Source organism: Sylvia atricapilla, chromosome 6 (genome assembly GCF_009819655.1).
Source record: "Sylvia atricapilla isolate bSylAtr1 chromosome 6, bSylAtr1.pri, whole genome shotgun sequence".
NCBI classification, from domain to species: Eukaryota; Metazoa; Chordata; class Aves; order Passeriformes; family Sylviidae; genus Sylvia; species Sylvia atricapilla.
The window spans coordinates 124,093-146,608 of NC_089145.1; the positions used below are offsets into that span (position 1 = coordinate 124,093).

Genomic DNA, 22,516 nt, shown 5'->3' on the forward strand with positions numbered 1-22,516 from the left:
GGCAACTCCACTTCTAAGGCTCTCCTCACTCATGTGGTCAAAAGGTGATCCTTCAGGTCCCTTCCAACCTGGCATTCCATAAAAATCCACAACTTGGAACCCTTAAGTTGACTCATGCTCTCAAACAAAGTCAACCAGTTATATATATATACACACACACACATATATATATGAAACTGTGTATATATATACACACACATATATTATATATATTTAAATATATATATAAATGTGTATGTATATATATACACACACACATATTTGGTTGTTTGGGGTTTTTTTAATGTAGCTGCCCTTCTGTACAGAATAGAATCAAGAGCTCTGTTGAAGTACTTCGGCCCCAATTTGTGCATGAAGAAAGCATGAAGCCACCACTGTCCTGTTGCCTCAGGCTTGTTTGGATTTAATCAAATGTCCTGTCAGGCACTTAGGTTCAAAACACCACCTAAATCGATCCCATTAAAAGAAGAGGAGCAGCAGAAATTACTGGCTTAATTATTTTGTTCATCAGCCTGAATTCTCATAGTCCAACATGAGCCACTGGACATTTCCTCCTGCTGTCTACTGGTGGGGCAAGACTTCATCAGGGAGAGTTGTTTTCCTTAATGTGCAGTTTGCAAAACCCTGAGCCTCCAACAATGGGAAATGTTTATAACTAAGGACCACATACACTGACATGAAAAGCTCAGCCCTGACCAAATGCACAGTGAAAGTTCAAATGTAAATGGAGAATTATTTTCATCTTGTTTCCAAAACGTTCAGGAGAGTTAAGACAGCTGCAAGATCAACTGGTCACTGCAGAGTATCCAGTGGGTTTATTGTGTTTACAAGCCTCTGTTCCTCTTCTGTTGAATTCTGCTGGCACAACTGACAAGTTGCTCAAGAAAAAGTAAAATGTAAAATGCATTAGCCTTTAAGAAAGGACAACAGGCTCCTTTAGTGAAGGTCACAGCATTAATACCAATTCTGGCCTTATTCCATTTTTTACATTGCTGTAAAATGAGCTTTTTAACAACTTACTTCTACTTCAGCACCAAGATTTTGGATTTAAGCTCCCAAGTGCAAACAGGCACTTTGGAGCTTCAGCTCTCCCTGAAGTTAATTAAGCGAGTCCTCATCCATCCTCCTTCCTCTGCAGCTTGGAATTGTTTATTGTAAATATATGTTTCCAGAACTTTACTTATGCTTCTGCAACAAGAGGACTTCACAAACTGAAACATTTCCTTTGAGTTGTTGCAGACCCATCAATTACAAAACCAAGCTGGGGAAAGGGACAGAAAAATCAAACAGATAAAGAAAGCTCTAAATGGACCATTAACTGGAGTAATTGAATCCCATGATGTATACCAGCAGAAACAAATTATTACAACATGAAAACATTGCAATTACATTACTACCCAAACAAGATTTTTCAGTGCAAAAAGATGTTTCATCTCAACCCCATTATCAAAACAAAATTTATTCAAAATTCACCACTACCCTTTCTTACTACTGTCGTTAGTGTTGGAATAACCTCAAATTGGGGAGGATTAAGATGGCAAAACAGCTAAAATATATATATATGTGTATATATATAAACATCCATGCTCTAGATGAGTGCTGATCTCAAGGAAGAAGAGGGTATCCATAACTCTATAGATCAGTTACAGAAATTGACTGAGAACCAGCAACTCTCCCTTGATCAGGTGAGTTGCAGTTTCAAATCACATAAGAAATTAGATGGGGTGCATAAGGAAAAAAAAACAACAACAAAACAAAACCAACTCTCTGGTGGCCCAGTTCAGCAAAATCAGCTGCAAGATCTCCAATTTAATTCCAGTTATTCTGGTATCAGAAGACATGTACATCAAACACACTGCATTTTATTACTAATAATGTGAACACTCAGAGCTCATTCCTCATTTTCTGCTGACATACACACACAAAATAACATGTAATAGCACCCCAGATATTGCACTGTTGTTTGCTGCTAATCTTTGATCTAAAGCAGCTTTATTTCTCACCGGGAAAATCAATTAATCAATGAACCAAGCATGAGAACTCTGTTGTCACTTAGGGTTAAAATTCTGCCCTGAGCCCAACAATATTTGCTCGATTCCGACTTTAGCAGTAACAAGAGACTTCAGCCTTTACAAAAGAGGTCACAGTTTTCTCTGCAAGAGAAACAACTCCGTTTCACAGGGCTAAGTTGCCACCAACACTGACTCCACAAAAAATCTAAACATCAGCAGCATTTGATGCTGGTAGCTATAGAGAGAGGGATTTCAGCACTTGCTCTCGAACCAATTTTACTGAAAGGACACAAATTTTTATTGCCATGGGACAATACCAGCAATGTGAAGGATTAATTTAAGACAGCATCATTACATCATGATTTTCCTTTGCTATGACTAAAACAGATCTATAGACACACAGTAACGTGGGGGAAAAAAAAGGCAGGTTAGCCTTATTTGCTCTGTACTTTAACATTAGCTGCACAATTACAAACACAAACATCTGCAGATACGCACCTGGCGGTTTGTTTTTGTAGGAGAGGGGAACGTGTGTGTACAAGCACTAATATTTAGGCTTAAAGAATTTGTCCCTGTGGGTTTGTGGATAGAAATCCAAGCTCTTGGCTGTGTAGGAGTAGAAGCACACACAGTGGCTTGGGGGTCCAGGAGTGAATCAAGCCAAAGCTGGAATAGGATCATAGCTACAACCAGCTCACCCAAGATGGAAATGTGTACATAAGTTACCGAATTCATGCTCAGGAATCCCCAAAAATGCTTCAAAGTCCTGCTTCAGACAAAGAAACACAGAGTTACATGACTATTTTTTCTGAAACAATTTGCAAGCCACCTGCTGTACCACCATATGAGCCTTGTGCTTCCCCTCAGTTTCGTTTATTGATTGCATTTGCAGCCCTTTTCCCCAAAACGCCCCCCCTTCCGCCATGCAGTGCTTTCCTGAAGACTTGTGGAGCTGATAGCTTATTAAAATTGATGAGGCTCTTGATGAGCACACCAGTTTGTTCAGCTCAGATAACAAAAGGACATTCTGCTTATTGAAATGTCATTATTTTTTTCCCCCATGCTGCATTTCAATACAGCACCATGACTATGCAGAAATAAAAGAGCTACTTCAGACCATGTGATAGGTATAAAAGGGAATTTTCACCACAGCATAGCTCTGAAAAATCCTCTCTTAAAACTGGCTGTAATTTTTAACCTCTGTTAGTGCAGTGAACTAACACAGGTTAAAAATTATAGCCAAAAGAACATGGAATTGGTGACAGTAAATGCTAAGCCCATGTTTGATAAGGTTTGTCAGTATTTAGTATTAGAGAGAAGAAAATTCATGCCTCATTTTATGGAGTCCAAACCACTCCCTCACACTGTGAGGAAAGGTTATACACTTCCCCCCTCAACCCTTTCTAAGAAAAATACCTCAAAACACAAGCAGAATTATTGCAGACCCTATTTTTCTTCATCTTCAGCTGAGCAAACCACAAAACTCATTTGTGGATTAGCTCATCCAGGGAGAACTTCAAGTGTTTGGGCTAAGAGGTACATGAAGAAACAGCATTATCAAGTTAAATTCCAACCCTTCCCCCTCTCCTTTTTTTTTCCTTTGGCAAAACATCTGTCAACACTTCTATCTCCGGAGCACCAGGATGTGCTGATGCATTAAACAGCACAGCAGGTGGACTGGCAGACACAGGAGTGCCTGACCATAACCAGAGAGTTCAGTACAACCCAAGTGCTGTAATTAACAGGGCAATAATATCAAAATGTATTTGCAGTGCTGACAGCTCAGAGTCTGAAGAACCGTGCACCAAACACAGGCAGATCAAGTAAAAGAAACACATTCCCAAGGTAAGGTCAGATTCCAACTTCTCTCTCAAGCATCTGAAATTAATAGGCTTTAATATTCCAAATTAGTGTGTCTCAAAATCCCTGTGAAACCACTCTACCACTGCACATATATATATATCCATTTAAATAAAAATAAAAGCTGTATTCCAATTTACACTTGCTTTACCTTTCATTAGCTACACTGTTCAGTAGCTGCTTATCATTCTTGCCGCCTTTGTTTCATTTTCTTTCCAGCACTGTCTTTGCAACATCCCACCTGAACTGTGCCTGGAAAGACCTTACCCTCGGAGGCATTCACACCCCCAGGGTCTGGCAGAACCCAGGGCCACAGGCTCAGGTCATTCCTCCTCCTTCCAAAGCAGAGCCACCAAGTCCCAAGCACAGAGTCAGAACTTGCACTTAAGGGCAGAGAATGGCTCACAGAAGCAGCAAAAAAGTTGATTAAAGAACAGCTTCACAGAAAGGGCAAATAAACAAGCCACAGATGATTATTTATTTTAAAATAATAATAATAAAACTCCCCCTTAAGCATTTAGAGAGTTTCAAACTCTACCCTTCACGCAGCAGGCGTTGATTAAAACACATTTGTTGTCATACACAGTATTGCTCTTTCAGCCTCCAAAGCTTCAAGAGCAGGGACTGGACTGTGGTCTTTGAAGGGAGATTAGTCACTGAAGAAATACAGGTCTAAACCTCAGTCTCATGAGAATTTAGGAAGATTTATGTATTTACTTACTGTTTCTTTGACTCTAAAGCAGCAGGCTGTCCTGATCTAATAATGAAAATGGTATTCAATAGATCATAATGCCAGAAATGTCCATTATGATAATCCCAAGCAATCTTCTGCATAGGACAGCGCCATGGATTTCATCCAGGGATTACAATGCTTGACTGGAGCTAGAACTGAACCTCTAAGTGCTTTTTGTCTCTGACATCAAACTCAGGGCTATGAAACAAAACCCAACACACACTCACACACACGTACCCCAGTTTGCAGTTTACGAGTGCTCCGCTAAATGCTTTTACTAGAAAAGAAACAAAAGTGACAGTAAAGCAAGTTTCCCTGTTCGTTAAACAGGAATAAATCCAGTTATTTCACTGCCAGATCTACTTCAGATTTAAATGAATGTAAAAGACAAGATCATTTGAAAGCACTGTGCAGAATGATGTGAATACTACTCATTTACAATTCCTACAGGGAGAAGAATAGAGAAGATATTTCAAGCTTTTTTGCATCCACATAAAACCATTTGTGGCCTTCCAACAGCAAGAAAAGCCATTTAGAGGATTCACTGACTTGTGTCAGGTAAAACACTGGTGACAGACTGTCACAGGAAATCACAGGATGCCTTCATGTGCGGTTTTATTCAATTTCCAGACTTAAAAAACGCATCCAATTATTGACAGGATTGATCTGAAAGGCAGGAACAACAAAAGAGGCGACAGAAGCCAATCCTTGTGTGGCCACTGACTGCCCGGCTTTCCACTGAGCGGGAGTGTTATCAGAACTGACCAGTTGGCGCTCTGAATATTTATCATTTCCCCGCACACTCGCCCTTCTTCCCATTCAACGCCAGCATCCATTCACTCACTGCAGCTTTTCCAAGGAAATTTCTCTCAAGAAGTAGATAAAAAAGCCGAGTGAGGGTCCAACTCTTCGCTTTACACACGGAACCTGCGTGGCCAAAGCACTGGGCAGGGAAGAGCTGAAATGCACATTTCGGTCCCCAGAACCACAATGTTTCACTCCAGGTTCCTAAATAAGGAACAAGGGAGGGGAAACAAGTCCTCCTCCTCTCGGAGCTGGTGGCAAACAAACACTCCCACGACAAACGAAGGATGACAAGTGTTTTGGCAGACACGGCATCCTCATACCTCTCATCACCCGAGCGCGTTGAAGTTAGGAGTGCAGAGGTCTGTGTTTGACCTTGACACTTACAGCTAGCCTTGAACCGGAGCCAACAGAACATCCAAAAGCCCCTTCACATTTATCTCACAGACGGTTAGTAATGCTGACCCAAGGGGGACAACTCCCTGCGGTCACCTGTGTGCCTGTGATGTGAATCACAGCAGCGCTAGGAACACTGCAGGAAATCCATGCACCCAGGAGGAGCTGAGTCAGCCCATCTCTAACCATTTCAAAGGGGTTTTCCCCTCAAGTTAAAACAGCTCCTTCACTTCTCTCGCTATGAAACTCCCTTTTGAAAACCCTTTGGTTTTACAGAGTTAACTCACAAACGCGTTAAGCATGGAACAGTCGACCGTAACAGAGGCCAGCAAAAGTCACGAAACCGTGGGTGGTACACAAAATACTTTTCCTAAACTGGACGTTCCCCTGAATTTTCCACGGAAAAACGTGGTACTCCTCAGTGTGACAATGCAGAATAAACAGCGCAGCTCCTTAACACAACTGCCAGGGCTTAAGCCTTCCAAAGTGCTCCTCGCTCCAGCAAGAGGATGCCAACATTCCTTCAGCTGCCTAAGCGTTCGGAAACTTCGCTTTCCAAACCAATGACAGCGGTGAGCACCTGAACACTGCGCTACTGCCATCACTGGAGGCACCGTCCTGCACTCACACACACGCTCCTCTTTAGGGCACGAAAAGACACCCCAGGCTCCTGCTCAACTACGAGGAATTCAGCAATATACAAGCTCAAAAGGTTTTGCTCAAAAAGTGAATTTTACTATCGCAAAGGAAAAAAAAAATAAAGTTGTTTCCCCTCTCCAGGCTGTAGGTGGTAACAGCACCTTTAAGACGAAACTACAAGACACTGGCTGTAAAAGAAATTTGGTTTAAAAGAGATAGAGTGGTGCTTTCTGGACAGCAGCTCGTAAAGCACATTTCATCTCAGAGTTACAGAGAACACATTTGCACGCCAGTTAGAGCGAAAATGCTCCAAGCAGCAGCTGCTGGGAAGTCAGATGTTTGTCAGGACAACAGCGCTTGGTTTCCCACAGCCCTTTATAACCTGGGACATCTTAGGGCCGGAGCAGGAGCGTTCTTGCCTGGCAGGAGCGTCGTGCCTGCTTTCTGCACACACAAACCACGACCAAGATGCGATCCAGATGCAAAGCAAACCCAGAAAACCCCCCAAGCCCACAGAGAGCGAGGGCTTTACTGTAAAGCTTGCCGGTACGAAGTCAACAGCCTGTAAAAGCTGGAGCTTACCATTAGCGTTTTTCCCACAGACGAGGTGCTCGTAAGGTTGCAACACTCCCCAAAGTTCCGCGTCGTTGTTGATAACCATCTCCAGGACTTCAGCCGAGATGTCCCCTCCACCGTCGGGGCTCTGACTCGCCAAAACCCTGGCCTTGATCTCCTCCACCAGGTTCTCCATGCACGCGGTGAGGGAGATGGCCGCGTACTCGTGGATCCTCACCGAGATCCTCGTGTCCACCATCCACCTGAAGAACCTGCCCACCGAGAAGGTGAGGCCGCAGCGGGCGGATTTGCCTTTCCGCGGCCCGTCGCCGGCGCTCATGCTGTACAGGGAGAGCGCCTTGACGGCGGCCAGCACGCAGCTCTCGGCCAGCGCCCAGCTCTGGATGAGTTTGACGGCGCTCTGCACCTCGAAGCGGGTGCACTTGGAGTGCATGACGCTGAGGCGCTGCGCCTCCCGGGACACCCTGACCAGGGCGCGCCGCAGCAGCCGCGAGAGCCGCCGGACAGCCTCCTGCGAAAAGCTCCGGCCCTGCCCGTCTGCCTTCCCTCTGCGCAGGATTCTGCCGACGTCCTCATCGCTCCAGGGGTATTCCTCCAGATCCGGCAGCTTAGGGCACTTGGAGAAGATATCCGCGACCTCGGGGTCTTCCGGCAGCACGGTGTTCACGGTGTCCCAGCTGTTGTTCCTACTGTTCATGGAGCCCGAGTAGTACCACCAGTTGCCTCTGTGCTGAGAAGAGGTGAAGGCTTGCGAGTTGGACTTGGAAGAAGAGAGACTGAGGGACCTGCAGGAATCCCCTGCCCCATAACCAGAGTCCAAAGTCAAATCCTCCAGGGTCTTCAGAGTCGAGCTGTATATCCCAGCCATAGGAAAGACGAGGGTTAAGCCAAGCGGCGGGACAAGCGCGAAAGGTGAGGCTGGGGCAGAGCCCTAGCGAGCCCCGAGCGGAGCGGCAGGACCGGCAGCGCAGCGGGCAGGAGGCCTCGCCGAGGGCCCGGCTACCTCCATCCCGGCGGGAGGCTGCGCTCAGCCGCGTCCCGCTGGGGCCGGGCGGAGGCTGCGGCGGCACGGACGGGACGGGACAGCGCTCGGCGGCGGCTCCGGCGCAACTTCCCCGGCGCGCCTCCGCCGCGCGCTCCGCACCGCCGCATGCAAATGAGGCGCGCGGCGAGCACCAATCGGTGGCGGCGAGAGAACGGCCCGGCCAATCACACGCGAGAGGGGCGGGGCGGGAGGCGGGGCGAGGGAGGGCGCGGGGAGCGGGCGGTGCGCCGCCGCTCGGGGCGCGGAGGCTGTGCGGGGCGGCCGGGGGTCGGCGCGGGAGCCCCGGGGGTCGGCGCGGGAGCCCCGGGGATCGGCGCTTGGCCCCGGGGATCGGCGCTTGGCCCCGGGGCCCGGAGCCCCCGGCAGGAGCCCTCGGGGCACGGCGGCTCCGCACACGGCGAGCTCGGGCCGGGAGCCGTGCGCAGGGCGGAGGAGCCCAGCGCGTCCCGCCGGGAGCGCGGGGCCGGGGCGCCCCCGTGCGGCCGCAGCGGGGAGCTGCGAGTCTCGCTGGGTTTGGGGCTCGGGTCCCCAAATCGCTAGAATTTAATTTTAAAACGCTCTTTCACTGCTTCCTACAAGTCGCAGCCCCCACCAAGATCCCAAACCCGCTGCTATTTACGGTCCCTCGATCCAGGCAAACACGACAGAGCAAGAGAATGCGTGTCCTTGATAATGCTGCCGCTGTGACAAAGTGTGTAAAAACCCTCCTGGCTCGAAGGACGTTTTAATCTGTTCGTTCACACGGGTTCCGAATTTTCCTGCTCTCTATTCCTGCCATATTCTCGCTGTTTGTAGGATACATGTGGAAGGGCATGATGAGTAGGAGCATGAAGAGAGTAAGTTCAAAACTTGTCACAACGGATATTTTCACATCAAAAAGTACTGTCAAGACAGATCTTACACAGCCCTTAACTACAGACTAAAAAAAACCCCGAAAAACCCTTTTCCACAGTAATGTTCCTTACAAGATACAGCTTCCAGCTATTATCAGCTTCAACACCTGGATTTCCAGAGTTAGGTTCAAAATGACAAATTCTCTTTGCACCATGAGGACAAACTTTTCCGAAATAATAGGACAAAGGGGAGTATTTTTTTAACTGACAGAGGGATTGGTTTAGATGATACGGGAAAGATTTTCTGCTTCAAAACTACACTACCTTACAGGAGATCCCTTTGTCTTTTTGTGCTGCAGTATATACATTACTTAGTGTGAATAAAAATGTATTATTACTATGAGGCATAAATTAAATACTTGAAAAATCATCTATTTTACTTATGCACTTCTGCTCACAGGGTCAAGCAGCTTCTGTTTATACTAAAAGACAAAATACTTAACAAGGCATCCTAACTTCCACTAGCTGAACCCCAAAACTGATTTTTTTTTTAAACATAAGATCATCTTTTACCTTTTTTATATTGAAGTCCAACTATAATGCAGCTCCCAGCTTTGTCATAGCTTCTCCCCATGAATTCATGAACACAATGCAAAAGTTGTCTAATAAAACCAGCCCTAATTCTCTCAAAGTAATTCCAATGTATTTGGAAATCTTAACACCTCAGCTCCTCATTTGTGCTCCACTGTCAGCTCAGAAACTGGAACTTTTACTGCACAACTGATGCCCTGCTCAGGTGTTATTTTACAGATCAAAGCTAACGCTGATAATTTGGTGTATTTTTTAGGCTATGTTTTTCAGAGCTGACAATACAAAAACTGACAGTAGAGAGGGTAAATAGGTCCCTAAATGTGAGACAAGGCAGGATGATTCAAAGCACCCAGTTTTAAGTCTGGTGTGTTCAATCAATACACTTCCTTATAAAAAATTATCACCTCTTTTCTTACATCTGTAATTAACCCCAATCTTCGGGTGCCATGGACTACTGGGAGCCTCTTAAACAAGACTTTTGGTGGGTGACCATGTGGGGCCTCCTCAAAACCAGGGTATTTATTTTATTCCCTGTTAGTTCCTCTAAGATCATGCTCAGAAGACTTGTGTCTTCACAAGGATCACTGCAAGAATGGGAATGGGGCAAAAAAAAAAGGCAACAGAGTTGGCCTCTCTCACCAAAAATCCTTCCTGCTTTGTTTTGTGATGCCTCTTGGCAAAAGCTTTCTCTAAAACTCATTCTGTTCTAGCTCCCAGGACTCATTTCAATCACAAGAAGGCTAAATTGACACAGTGAATTGCTACACTGTTGGCAAATAGGAACGTGACATTATTTTGGAAAAATGCAGCTGTGCAAGCAATCAAAACTTCAACATACCACTTCTGTTCCTTCCCTTTATCGTACTTCTCCCATACTCCCACACAATTTGTTATTCCTGCCATTCCATTTAACAACACCAAAAATTATCTGGTTTAACAAGCAGTGTCTGCCTTCCCACTTCCCTCAGACAGTGTTTTCTCACTGTAGCACTACTTTGTAAAAGAAAAAACTTTGCCAGATAAATCCTTTTTGCCTTCTGTTGCAAAGGTATCACCAGCCTGTTCCATAGGGGAAAAAAACCCACTTAGAATAGAAGCACCCCTCAAACGGAAAGAATTTTCCTTACAGAAGATTTAAACCTCAAACTCCAAAATTTTGAGCCCCATAATGACAACAGGTCACACATCAAAACACCCATAGAAACAACGCCACATTCCTTGATTTATAAGGCACAATAAGTACTCAGCTGGTTTGTTTGTTTGCATATGTTTCAGCTGGAGCCAACAGGATTCCCAAGTTATTTTCACACAACAAAGTCAACTTCCCACAGATAGATTTTCTCATAATAATTTCTCTCTAAAATTAGTGTTCAAGCAGAAAGCACCAGAAGACTTCCAGGAACATAAACAAAACAGATAAAACATGTAACAGTGGAAGTTCCATAATAAACAAGAATACGGGACTCTGGAAACTCCATTTTCCTTCATGTAAAGGGTTCAGACATGAGTTTTTCTAGCTCTGATAAACTACAGGGTTTTAAAATTTTCCTTTAAAGCACACCAGAATTAGTTAAAAATAAAAAGCCTTTGCATTCTTGGATACACAAAAAGCAACGGGATAAATAGCAAATCTATTTTAAAAAATAAACACTTATTTTAAGGAAGTACAGCAGTCAAAGCAAATGTAAAATCCCCATAAACTTAATCTCTTCCAAAGACTCCAAATCAATACTTTTTAAATAACAAATTTTGAGATTGACCTGTTACAGTTCAAGCCACAAAGTTCAGTGAATTTCTAGGAAATAATAGTCTTATATTTGGTATTGAGCAGCAGAAACAGCCCTTACCTCTAGGTCCCATGTAAGCTTATTTTACTCGCTTGAAGCAAAGAAGACTCAAGAACTTCCAACAGGAAAAGGAAAAAAAAAAAAACAAAAACCACACAACTGGCCTTAACAGGCCTCTCAAAGAAACTGCTTGAGTGGTGCAACCAACCCCTCAGAGCAGTAGCAAAAACTGAGAGGCCCTTTCCAAATCTTATTTAAAGCAGTTGTGGGCGGGAGTGTTAATGAGCCCAAAGACTCAACAGCTGGCTAGGCTGCCATGGATGTTGCTGGAAATTTCCTTCTCAGGATGCTGTCTCTGTTTTGAACATGTGCTAATGGCATTTTCCTTGTGTAGCTACTTCATTAAACTGCATTTTATCTGTAAGATTCAGAACTCTTTTTGTTAATAAACAAAGATAGCTGTTGTCTGATACCTGAAAATCAGTGTGAGCCCAGACAGCAGGAGATGGGGGGGGAGCAGAGATGAAGCATGACTAGAGCAGGTGAATCACATATCAAGTCTAAATTAAATGGGAAAAAAAAAAAAAAAAGGTGTTAAGAGAATTCATTTTGCATATTTTCAAAGCACCAGTGATGGAGAGAAAATGTTCAGCTGATGTGTTTTCTACCATGCAGCAAAATCCCACCCAGCCCTCAATTTACTGTCTAAATGGAGTTGCTGGTCCAGTATTCGGAATGACCAAATGACCTGCTGACCTCACCACTGCCAGATTCCTGTATCTTTCCAGCTGCAGAGAAACTTCATTTGATGTGTAATAATTCAAATTCTTCCCCCATTCATTTTGTGCAAAATGGCCTTTGCCAAGGTTACAATACTTACCTTTCAGTATGTCTTGATTGGTAATTTAGGTAAATCTACTTGAGAGCACTAATTAAAATTTAAAAAGAGAACATAGAATCTCATGAATGTAGAATTGTAGGAATAATGCTGTCCCTTGTGTAAACTTTTCAGATGGTTAGAAGTCACTGAAACCAGAGAGTGTGCTGAACAAGTCTTCAGGCTGCTAATATTAAATGGACATCTCACCTTCTCCCTGCCTTGGTTTTATCTGTGATTTAGTATAGCCTAAAACTACATTTTGCTATTAACAACTCCCATCAAGAGAAACATTCCTGCTTAACAAATCTTGCCACATTTTTTTTCCTACTCTACTATTTAGTCTAATAAAAGACATTTCTTGTCCTTACATAACTTGCCTCGCTCGTATCCTTAGGCTGTCAATTAAAACATAATTTCTATTTAAATAAGATCAGGAACTTAAATTTGCTTAGCATAAGAAATCAGCCCAGATCAGCTTTACTGTTATTTATAATGACAGATAAGGCAGGGCTTCTCAAAATTAATTCTGTCAAGAAAGAAGGGGTCATGTCTATCATGACTAATAGTGACTGTTAAGCAAGACCATTTAAAAAACTTTAATTGCTGAAGATTTTATATTACAGCCTGCTTCTGACACACATTTTCAGGTATGAAAAGCATAAGTAGTAGTGAGAATCTATTAAGAATATCTTTTCAACACTCAAGAGCTGCCTTTTGTAGTAGATATAATTGGAGTGATAAAGAATTTGGAGTAAAACCTCCATGTTCAAGTATATCAGATGCCCCAAATGAACAAATAAGTGGTTTTCTGCTGCTGTATAGACAACTTCTTCAGAGATCTTTTAAGGCAAACTGGTCAGGTACCAGTCAGGTACAAACTGGTCAGCATCACCTTGGGAAAGGGGTGGAACAAATAAACCTGGAAAGCATTAAGGGCAAAAAGGTGGCGTAGAATCACGGAGTTTGGATTCATTTTTATCCCCTTACTTCCTTCCCCCCCTGCCATGGGCAGGGACACCTCCCACTAGACCAGGTTGCTCCAAGCCCCATCCAACCTGGCCTTTGAAGCCTTCCAGGAATGGGGATTCCACAACATCTCTGGGCAACCTGTGTCTGTGTGTCAGCACCCTCACAGGGAAGAATAAATTCCAAATACTTGATGCAGGATACAGTTGTCTTTCTGGATTGCAAGTGTGTGTTGCTGGGTGTTGTTGAGCTTCTCATCAACCAACACCCCCAAGTCTTTTCCAGGCTGCTCTCAATCCATTCTCCATTGAGTTATGAAGGGGAAATGATGCCTAACTAATCTGGCAGCCTTCCACGAGGATATCAGTGATATGATGGATGAGGGAAGGGCAGTTGATATTACCTTCACCACAGCAAGGATTTTGATACTTGCTCCTGCAACATCCTCATTGACAAATTGATGGATTTTTGCCTGGATAATTGTCTCCTTTCAATCTAAATGGAAAATAACTTTGGATAAAAAGACCTGTTGGAAAACAAGTTGGATGTGAGCTGGGAATACATCCTTGTGGCAGTGAAAGCCAGCAGCGTCCCAGGAAAAGCACTGCCAGCAGGTGGAGGAGGTGATCCTCCCTGCTCAGCTCGGATGAGACTCAGATGGACACTGAGTCCAGCTCTGGGTTTTCCAGTACAAGACAGGTGTGGACAAACTGGAGTTAGTCCATCAAAGGGACACAAAGATGATTAAGGGACTGGAGTTTCTGTCATTTGAGAGGCTGAGAGGCTGGGACTGTTCAATCTGGAGCAGGTGGGACAGTATCTCTGTCTAGAAATACCTGATGAATAAAAAAAAAAAAAAAAAAGGAAAAAGACAGGCTCTTCTTAGTGGTGTCCAGGGAAAGAACAAGAAGCAGTCGGCCTAGACTGAAATACAAAAAATTCCATTTAAAGTTTAACCCCCCACACCTTTTACTGTGAGGGTGGTAAAACACTGGAACAGGCGAAACAGGTGAAAACCTGGAACAGGTTTCCCAGAGAGCTTGTGGAATCTTCATAGTCAGAGATATTCAAAACCCAGCGGGACACAATCCTGGGCAAGCTGCTTTAGCTGACCCTGCTTTGTGGGCAGGATTAGGTGATCTCCAGAGGTGCCTTCTACCCATCAGGAGGATTCCAGGAATCCTGCCCTTTCCACTGCAAAGGGCAGAGGAACCATTTTCAACACAACTTCCCCTTTCCAAAGTCTGCCTACATTTGCAGTGACTCTCCTCACAAACTTTCAGCACTGCTGCTGAATCCTCTGATCTTTAAACATTCCTGGTTCATTTTGTTTTCAATCTCTCTCAATTCAGCACACATTGTATAGGTTAAGGCATCTTTAAATCAAACACTTTCTAAGAATGAAAGTAGTACTGAAGATTCTTCCTACATTTTTAGATACAGGAAAGAGCCTCCCTCCCCAGCAGCTGTTTTATTTGTAATGCATTTATTCCATGGGTGTTTTTTGAAAAAAAAAATTGAAGTAGGAAAAGTAAACCAATCTCAGAAACAACCAATGACATTTTACCTAATTTAAAATATGATCCTCAACAAGCATTGAATATTTCTGTCCTGGAATTTGGAGTGTATGAAGACAAGAGGTGGTATAAAAATGCTTTTTTAAATTTTAACCGCGCCAGACAACTGAGCAAGTGTTATAGTAGGCTTTATTTGGAAAGATTATGGAACTACATAAAAATTATGGATCCATATTGGATTATTTTGTCCAATAAAATGATTGAGATGACAAAGGGTGAAGAAAACTGTCAGAATAAGAAAGATTCTTATCTTTCTAGACTAGAATGCATTAAATTCCTGGACAAAAACTTGGTACAGTATCAATCACTATCAGAAATCTTATCAGGGAGGGTTGGTGGGGGAAATTATATTTTACCTGGAGCCAGATCAAATGGAGTAAAAGAGTATTTTACTTCATCACACAACAATATTCAAGATGGAGGGTGTACTGAAACTTACTGAGGCCTCTTTTCCAACTCCTTCTCGTCTCATTTCACTCTTACTGTTAATTACAATTTTACAGTGCCTGCATTTTCTTTCTAACGCAGGAATCAAACAACCAGAACACTCTGAGAGCCATCAGGCATTACCAAATATCTGCAGACAATGACGTTGTTCCTCAGCATTTAACAGCTTCTAATTTACGACATCCAGCTCTAAAGTTACAGCAGGATAAACTTTGCCAGTCACCCAGATCCTTAGCTCTGATCTAACACCAAGCCTGCCAAGTCTGTGTGTGATAGCTACCACTGCAAAATAACTCTTTGGAGGCACTGGAAATAATCTCAGTTATCTGGCTCCACTGCTATATCATGTCTGTGTGGAAGCCTGCTGTAGTCCTCTGTGCCAAAATACACATTTGGAAGAATTTCATGTCAAAATTGCACTTATTACTACAGCCATTCTCTAGCTGTAATATCAATCTGTCTCATGAGGCAATTGATAGAGCAAATTACACGTATCAATTGCAACGGATGTGTGTCATGTTTCCTGAAACAATGTTCATATCCTCAGCTCTCCCCTATTAGCCAAGGACACATTATTGACAAGAACATTATCGAGACTCTATCACTGTGATTACAAAGCCAATGGAAATAACAGCCACAGAGAAAGAATTACAGCCAAATGTTGCGTTTTTCATAATCCTGAGCAGCCAGGAAGCCAAATAAAGTATTGCCCTCTAAGAGTGCTGTGAAGTGGATGTCTCAAAGCTTATCAGGATATGCTGAGCTGAGTGGTTATTTACAATGGCAAACAGCACTGAAAAGAAGTGAAGAGAAATGATTGAGAACATTTAAGGTCAAACCCCACATCTGCCTTGCCCCACATCAGAACCACCGGACAACAGCGGCAGCGTTTGTTGTGCTGCTGAAATGCACCAAATGTAGCAGCAGCTTCCTAGCTACTGCTCCATCATAATCTACACCGGCCGTGCCTAAATCCCGCTTCCCCCTGGTGGTGCTTAGACCTTTCTTTTCCCGAGGAATCCCGCATAGGATGAGCGGCTTTGCCGTGTCACAAGCCGCTGCCTCCCTCTTGAGGCCGGAACAGCGCCGCGTTCAGACTATCCCGGGTTATCCGTCACACGGGCGGCGGCTCCAGCAGGAGCAAAAGGCGGGATGCTGCAGGCACAGCCGTGTCAACAAGGGCTGTCTGTCACTCCTCCGGGGATGGGGATGTGTGTGGGGCGCTGCCTACGCGGCACAGGTCATCCTGTCCCCAGGATGTGACACTGTCACAAGGTCCTTGCCTCACAGAGGGACCGCGAAGAGCGCAGGATGCCCAGGGTAACATCCCCACTGCGTGGCGGCAAAGCTGCCGGATAAAGCTCCAAACAGAAATCCACACTCTTCCCTCATCCTCAGCCTGAAGCCTCTGGAAGGGGGAGCATCCCTCTCTCTTCACCGGCAAGGCAGGCTCAGCACCATCGCAGAGATTTTCTGCAGTGGGTAGTGTGGGAGTGAAACTTTGCCGCTGATGTTTTTCTGCCCTGCCCCAACTGAAGAGCAGATCGAAAACACTGCGAGGCTTCAGGTGCCTCCCTTTGAATTGGTATATATAATGTAAAGTTCAAACATGTTTGGGGGGGGGAAAAAACCCCACCAAAAAAACAAACCGACCTACAATAAATCAGTATTTCCAGCAACAAAATAATCCCTAAAAAAAAGCCAAATGTGAGAATAAGGGGGAAACGCACAACAAAATGTATTTAATTGCAGAATTCTCTTTTTGCTAAGAACTCCTTATATTTTTATTTTATGACTCTTTATCTTTGATTTTTCTGGTAAACTCAGGAGTTTTTTCACCCTTTCCACTAAACATCAGAAAACTTTGCCTACCTGCAAAGAAACCTACAGTAGAATGCTATAAATATTTCAGTTTGAGGTATATTTCATATTGTTTAAATACCTCAGAACCAACAGCAGCATATAATTCTAATTTAGTAAATAAGTGAGTGGTAGCCCAAAATTGGGCTGAAATTTGAAGTTATATCTAAAATTTATAAATCCTATGTAAAAAGTGATATAACTCACCCAGCATGACTATTAATATTGGTTTTTTTATAAAGAAAAATAAGCCAGAAACCAAAGTCTTGTACCACTAGTAGGCCACTAAAACAGGAAAGTTTGAGATAGAGGAAAAATCAAGAATCTGTAAAAGAGTTTCAAAGAAACCTTTTTGTTCTCTATAGTATTGTAACACTATTCTAATATTCACTACTAAATTATAGCACCCTTATTAAAAATCTTAGAAACCTTTTCAGGGAGATTTAATCTCGGTATGTTGAGAGCAGGAATTTGTGTCTGGACATTTATTGCCAAGTGAGTGCAGTAATTAATGGAAACTTTCTAAGTGAGTATGTTGGTCAGAAAGCACCTTCCATAATGCACTGGTCACACTTTTCCAACATGTTCCTTCCCAGTTTTTATGTGAATGAACAACCTTTTGCCATCTCACCCATCTTGTGAAGATGCAGAACGTGTATCCCACCATGGTTTTGCTAAATCAGAAGAGCAGGTGTAATTCCAACCTCAAGAAGTGAAATCCTGGGGGAAAAAACTTTAGAGAAGGAATCCCATGCTAAGGTTTCAAACCCAGTTGTTAGCTCAGAGCAGGCACATGTTGGTAATTAGCACTGTTGGCTCAGGAACCACCTTGTCAATGTGCAGCCTGAATAAACATAATGCCATCCACCTCCTTGGATCCCTAATTCCAGTTATGACACAGGGCTGCTTGTTATCACAGAACCCAGGAATATTCTTCCAACACAGAGGTGGCTGGCACAGGCCAATTTGTTATTGCCTCTCAGGATGAAACACATGCTGGAAGCAATGGGGAGATGATGACCAACTCCTTTTTCTTCCCCTTGCCTGTGTCACTGGGAAAGAATTCCCAGGACACATCACCTATGATGGAAGAGTCACAGTGCTCTGTGGGGCTCTGTGCATTGCACAGCCAGAAACTGAACCCCCAAAAATATAGAACAGTCTGGATGATTCAGTAAAAGTGGGGCTGGTGCCAGGAGCCATCGGTACTCAATAAAATAGTGAGTCAGAATGTATCAGAATTGGACAAAAGGATTAAATTAAATGAAGAATGGAGGGTGGATATTGTAGGAGAAGTCATTATGGATCATAGCAAAACCTCCTTGTTCAAAAGTATCAAAATAGAGGGGGATAGACCAGGTCTGCCTCCAGTCCACAGGGTAATATTAAAAATAATTCTCAAGTACAATGGGATAGGAAATGTTGGTTGCAATCCCTAGGGGTGGTGAGGAGGAAAAGGAGGAAACCATCATTGTGGAAGAGAGTGAAAAGCCTCAGGAATCTGTCATGCAGGCAGAAAACCAAGATAACTCAGCCTTCCATGTCTTGAAAACTATTTTCAGTTTGAGGAATATGTATGGATAAAAACACCAAATTGAAAAGGGATTAGCACTTTGTGAAAACAAGTAAAGAACCTCTCTACCATACTAAGAACAAAAGAAAAAAAACCCAAAAAACCCCAAAAAAACCCAAAAAAGAACCTTCTCAAATAATATGATAACCAGAGGACTACTGAAAAAGAATTGTTTTCACCCCAGGGGAATCAAAAGTAGTTATGGTCAAAACTAGGCCAAATTTCCATGCTTAATGTGATGTAGTGCTCTTTCTTGTAGCTGTAATAATTTATCAAATATTTTTAGACCAAAAGTATTGGAAAAACCAAAGTGAAAAATGTGTATTCCTCTTAAAATTGTTTGGAAGTCTATGTTACAGGTCAAGACCCTGCTCTGCTGCTCAACCACTGCCCTCAATCCAAGGGAAATAGGAAATGCAACCAAAGCTGGGTAGGAATGCTGATAGATCCCTGTAGATCTGTGCACGAGGGTTTAGTGTGGTTATGAGTTTGGTGGTTTGGAAGTTATGATCTGTATTCCATTTTTATCCCTACATCATAAGTTTCTTGGCAGTGTAAAGGGCTTGTAATCCTCTTGTAAATATCTTGGAAACGTCCGGCCAGGGTGCAGGTAGCAATTAGGAGCTGGAAAGAAACATGTCAATTAACCTGGTAGCTTAGCATCAACGTCCAGGGAAAAAAAAAAAAGAAACCCAAAACACACTAATAATTTGTTACAGTTTCTATGATAGGTCAAAATAATTATTTTAGCAACTTTCCTAAAGAGGATGAACACTTTAGAAACACAGCTCTTCAAACACAGAAAAAGCTGGCAGCCTTTAGGATGTGTAAAAAATGGACAAAATGTCTAACTAAAGACACTGTAATTACGGAATTATTTTGATTTTTTTGTATCTGTTGAGCTTCTGTAATTCCAACTTACCTATTCGAGGCAATGAATTTTCTGTGAACAGAAAAATGAGATCAAGAAGAGAACTTGGGCTTAAAGAGCAGGAAAGAATCCACCATTTGTTTTCCATGCACCTACCTGTGGTCAAAACAGCCAAGGGCTTGTCGAGGACTCTAATTCAGAAGCAGGTCCCTGGCAGTTGTGTAAATGTTAAACAAAACAGTGGCCATCTTTGCAACTCATAATGATCTAGAACTAATTGCTTTTAGGCAATGACTGGATCAGGAAATCAAATGCTGAGAGCTGGGGCAAAGGGCACCAACAAACTGCTAGCCAGATGGCAGGCACTGGGCTGGATCAATTAGTCTGGGCTGGAAGAGTTATTTTATATTTATCTAATATTTTTGAAGCCTTTCATGTTGTCAGAATGAAGATGTTTAAGCAGGTGGTTTACTTCTTGCCACCCTTCCATCCTTAAATGTCTCCTATTATGATGGAAAACAGACTGAGAATGGCAGCTACTTCAAGTGAAAAAAGAAAGCTAAAATATTCACATCAAAATAAAAACAGATTTTCAAAGGTACTGGAACTCCTATCAATTCCAGCAATACTAATTAGTGTGCTGGTGCCCTAGGATTAATTATTCCCTGGCCTCTATTTGCCACTATCTCAAGGGACAAACCTCAATGGTTGTTATTCCTCTTAAACACGGCACCTCAAGAGACAGCCACATCCATCTTCTAGAACAAAGCAGATTCTTAAAACTGCCTTTATTTCACAATTTATTGAAATTCTCTTTAAAATATCAGTTATGTTTAGCATCTATTAACCAGCTAGAGAGACTGAAAATGAATCAATTTAAATAGATGTGTGTGTGTGTGTGTGTGTGTGTGTGTGTATTTTCAGGACAAAAAAAAAAAAGATAAAGAGAAAACATTTTCAACTATATTTGGATTATAAACCTAGAAAACTATAAACCTAGAAAATGCTATTTTAATGTTGCAGCCTGTCTACACAGGGAATTTGCAGCAATTCCAGGGGAGGCTGACCCATCCAGTCAGCAGAGTGGATTACTACCCTCGTGGACTGCTTGCAGATGTTCTGGCACACAAGTGCCACGTGTGCCTGCCACCATTGTCACCTGGTAAGAGCCTTTGATGTCCCTGTGCTTGCAGGCTGTCCCATTTTCAGAAAGGGATCAATCCAGCACTTCTCAGGACACCTAAACACCACAGGCAGCCTGACCCAACCCTCTCAGCTGTGCCTTGGCGAGTAGATCACGTCTGGAGGATTTCTACCTCCTTTTGGTTTCAAGGACATTTCCTTTCTCAGTATCTCCCAAATCCACTCGTTTGCCTTTCCTTGTTTCCCAGCATCCATATTGGCTGTGGTTACCACAAATCCATCTGCTGTGCTGCCATTCCACTGGCTGCTGTGTTTGTTGTTGTTGGGTTTTCCCCATAAGCTCCCTGTGATTATAGTTTATATTCCAGACAGTGCCATGATCCCAAATTCAGAAGGAAATTCAGAAATCACCACTGTAAAGAACAAGTTTTAACACTGTCTAGTACCAAACTAACTGAAATCCATCATCACAGGTATTATCAATAATCCCTATGTATCACCCTAGAGCCCTGCTGATACACTTAGCTACACATACATCTCCAAAATTTTCGAAGGCATGTGTCTCATTTCTCCTGGCAATGAAATAATAGTCTGATTTTCCAGTCCTGCTGGGCAGGCAGCATTTTAATTTTCTGCAAATTCAAGCTCTGTTCATTTAGGATTCCCTTCTTTCTGTGGAATTGGAACACATGAAATGACACCTAATGTCTGAAGGTATCTCTTGGATCTGACATCTATATTTATACATGCAAACATCCAGCATGTTAATTAAGCACTTGACTAATTTAAAGAACATGTGACCAAGTCATACTCTGGGTTGACCCATTTAAAAGCTTAAGAGCTTCTGAATGTAATAACAGACCAAAATATGGCTGTGCTTAGCTTTAAATCTTTTCTTATGCAGAATGAAGCTTTAATAGGCAAAATCAGGTTCCAAAATTGAGGTTTTAGGATCTGTCACTGGGTAGATGCTTCAGACAATGCTGCTAATAACACAGAGAACAAATGGAGAAAAACATTTGTGTGGGTGCTCTAACTTAAAAGGAAATCAAATCTGTATTAACAAAAGAAAAAAGTGTGTGTATGATGTGAAATCATTTTAATGATGTAGTTTTGAGGAGTAAAAACACAGAAATGAGGCATCCAGGATGCTGAAGATGTTTGAATACCTCACTACGTGAAAAGTGCTGCATTTCTTACTATGTTTTTGTTCCTTCACTGATCTCAAGGAGTAGATTGCAGCTGTCCTTCCAGCCCTTCTTCATAATGATGATCACGAGTCCCTTAAGAAAAGCAATATGTTATTAGAAACAATTACTGTACATTAATTAAATTCTATTTTTTATTAAAAAGGATTAGGTCTAGGACCACTGGCATTTACTAACCCCATACAAACCTCAAAGGTTGAAGACAACTGCTCCAAAACCACTGAAGTCATTCTCATCTACGGAGAATGAGAGAAGCAAAAAAACCCAAAAGACCGAAACATGTTAGAAACATAAATTATTAATATTCTAACACACTTGTTTTAATATTTGAGACTAATCTTTTTTTTTTAATAGGAATTTAAATCAAGACTTTGCCCTAATAACTACAGCAGAGGAGGGTGAAAAATGACAAACAGAAAGTAAAGTTTCCTATCTGCCTTTCCCTGATTCTCTTCTAGGTGATTTTTTTCACATCTTCTGTGCATCTCAGTATCTCACTCTGTCCAATGACAGTCCAATGTGCTATTTCCCATAAAAGCCTGATTTTACTTCCTGCTTCCTTACCTTGCTGTCCCCTCAATGATCCCTTAAAGCCCACCTCTTCTGAAGATGTATTTCAGTGTTTTCCATGTTTTCCATTAGCTGACTGAAAGCACAGAATTGAAAAGGCTACACACAATGTGAGTAACTGAGTGATAAACTCACCATCAAAGCT

At 42.7% G+C, this 22,516-nt stretch overlaps 1 protein-coding gene across 1 annotated transcript in view; it reads right to left on the bottom strand.

Annotated features, from left to right (window-relative positions):
• Positions 1–8,098, bottom strand: part of ABTB2 (ankyrin repeat and BTB domain containing 2) — a 111,077-nt gene extending 102,979 nt beyond the window's left edge. The window contains exon 1 of the mRNA XM_066320308.1: positions 7,027–8,098. Within this exon, the coding sequence (XP_066176405.1) occupies positions 7,027–7,888 (862 nt within the window). The 5' untranslated portion in view covers positions 7,889–8,098. The remainder of the gene's footprint in view (positions 1–7,026) is intronic.
• Positions 8,099–22,516: the final 14,418 nt, after the last annotated feature.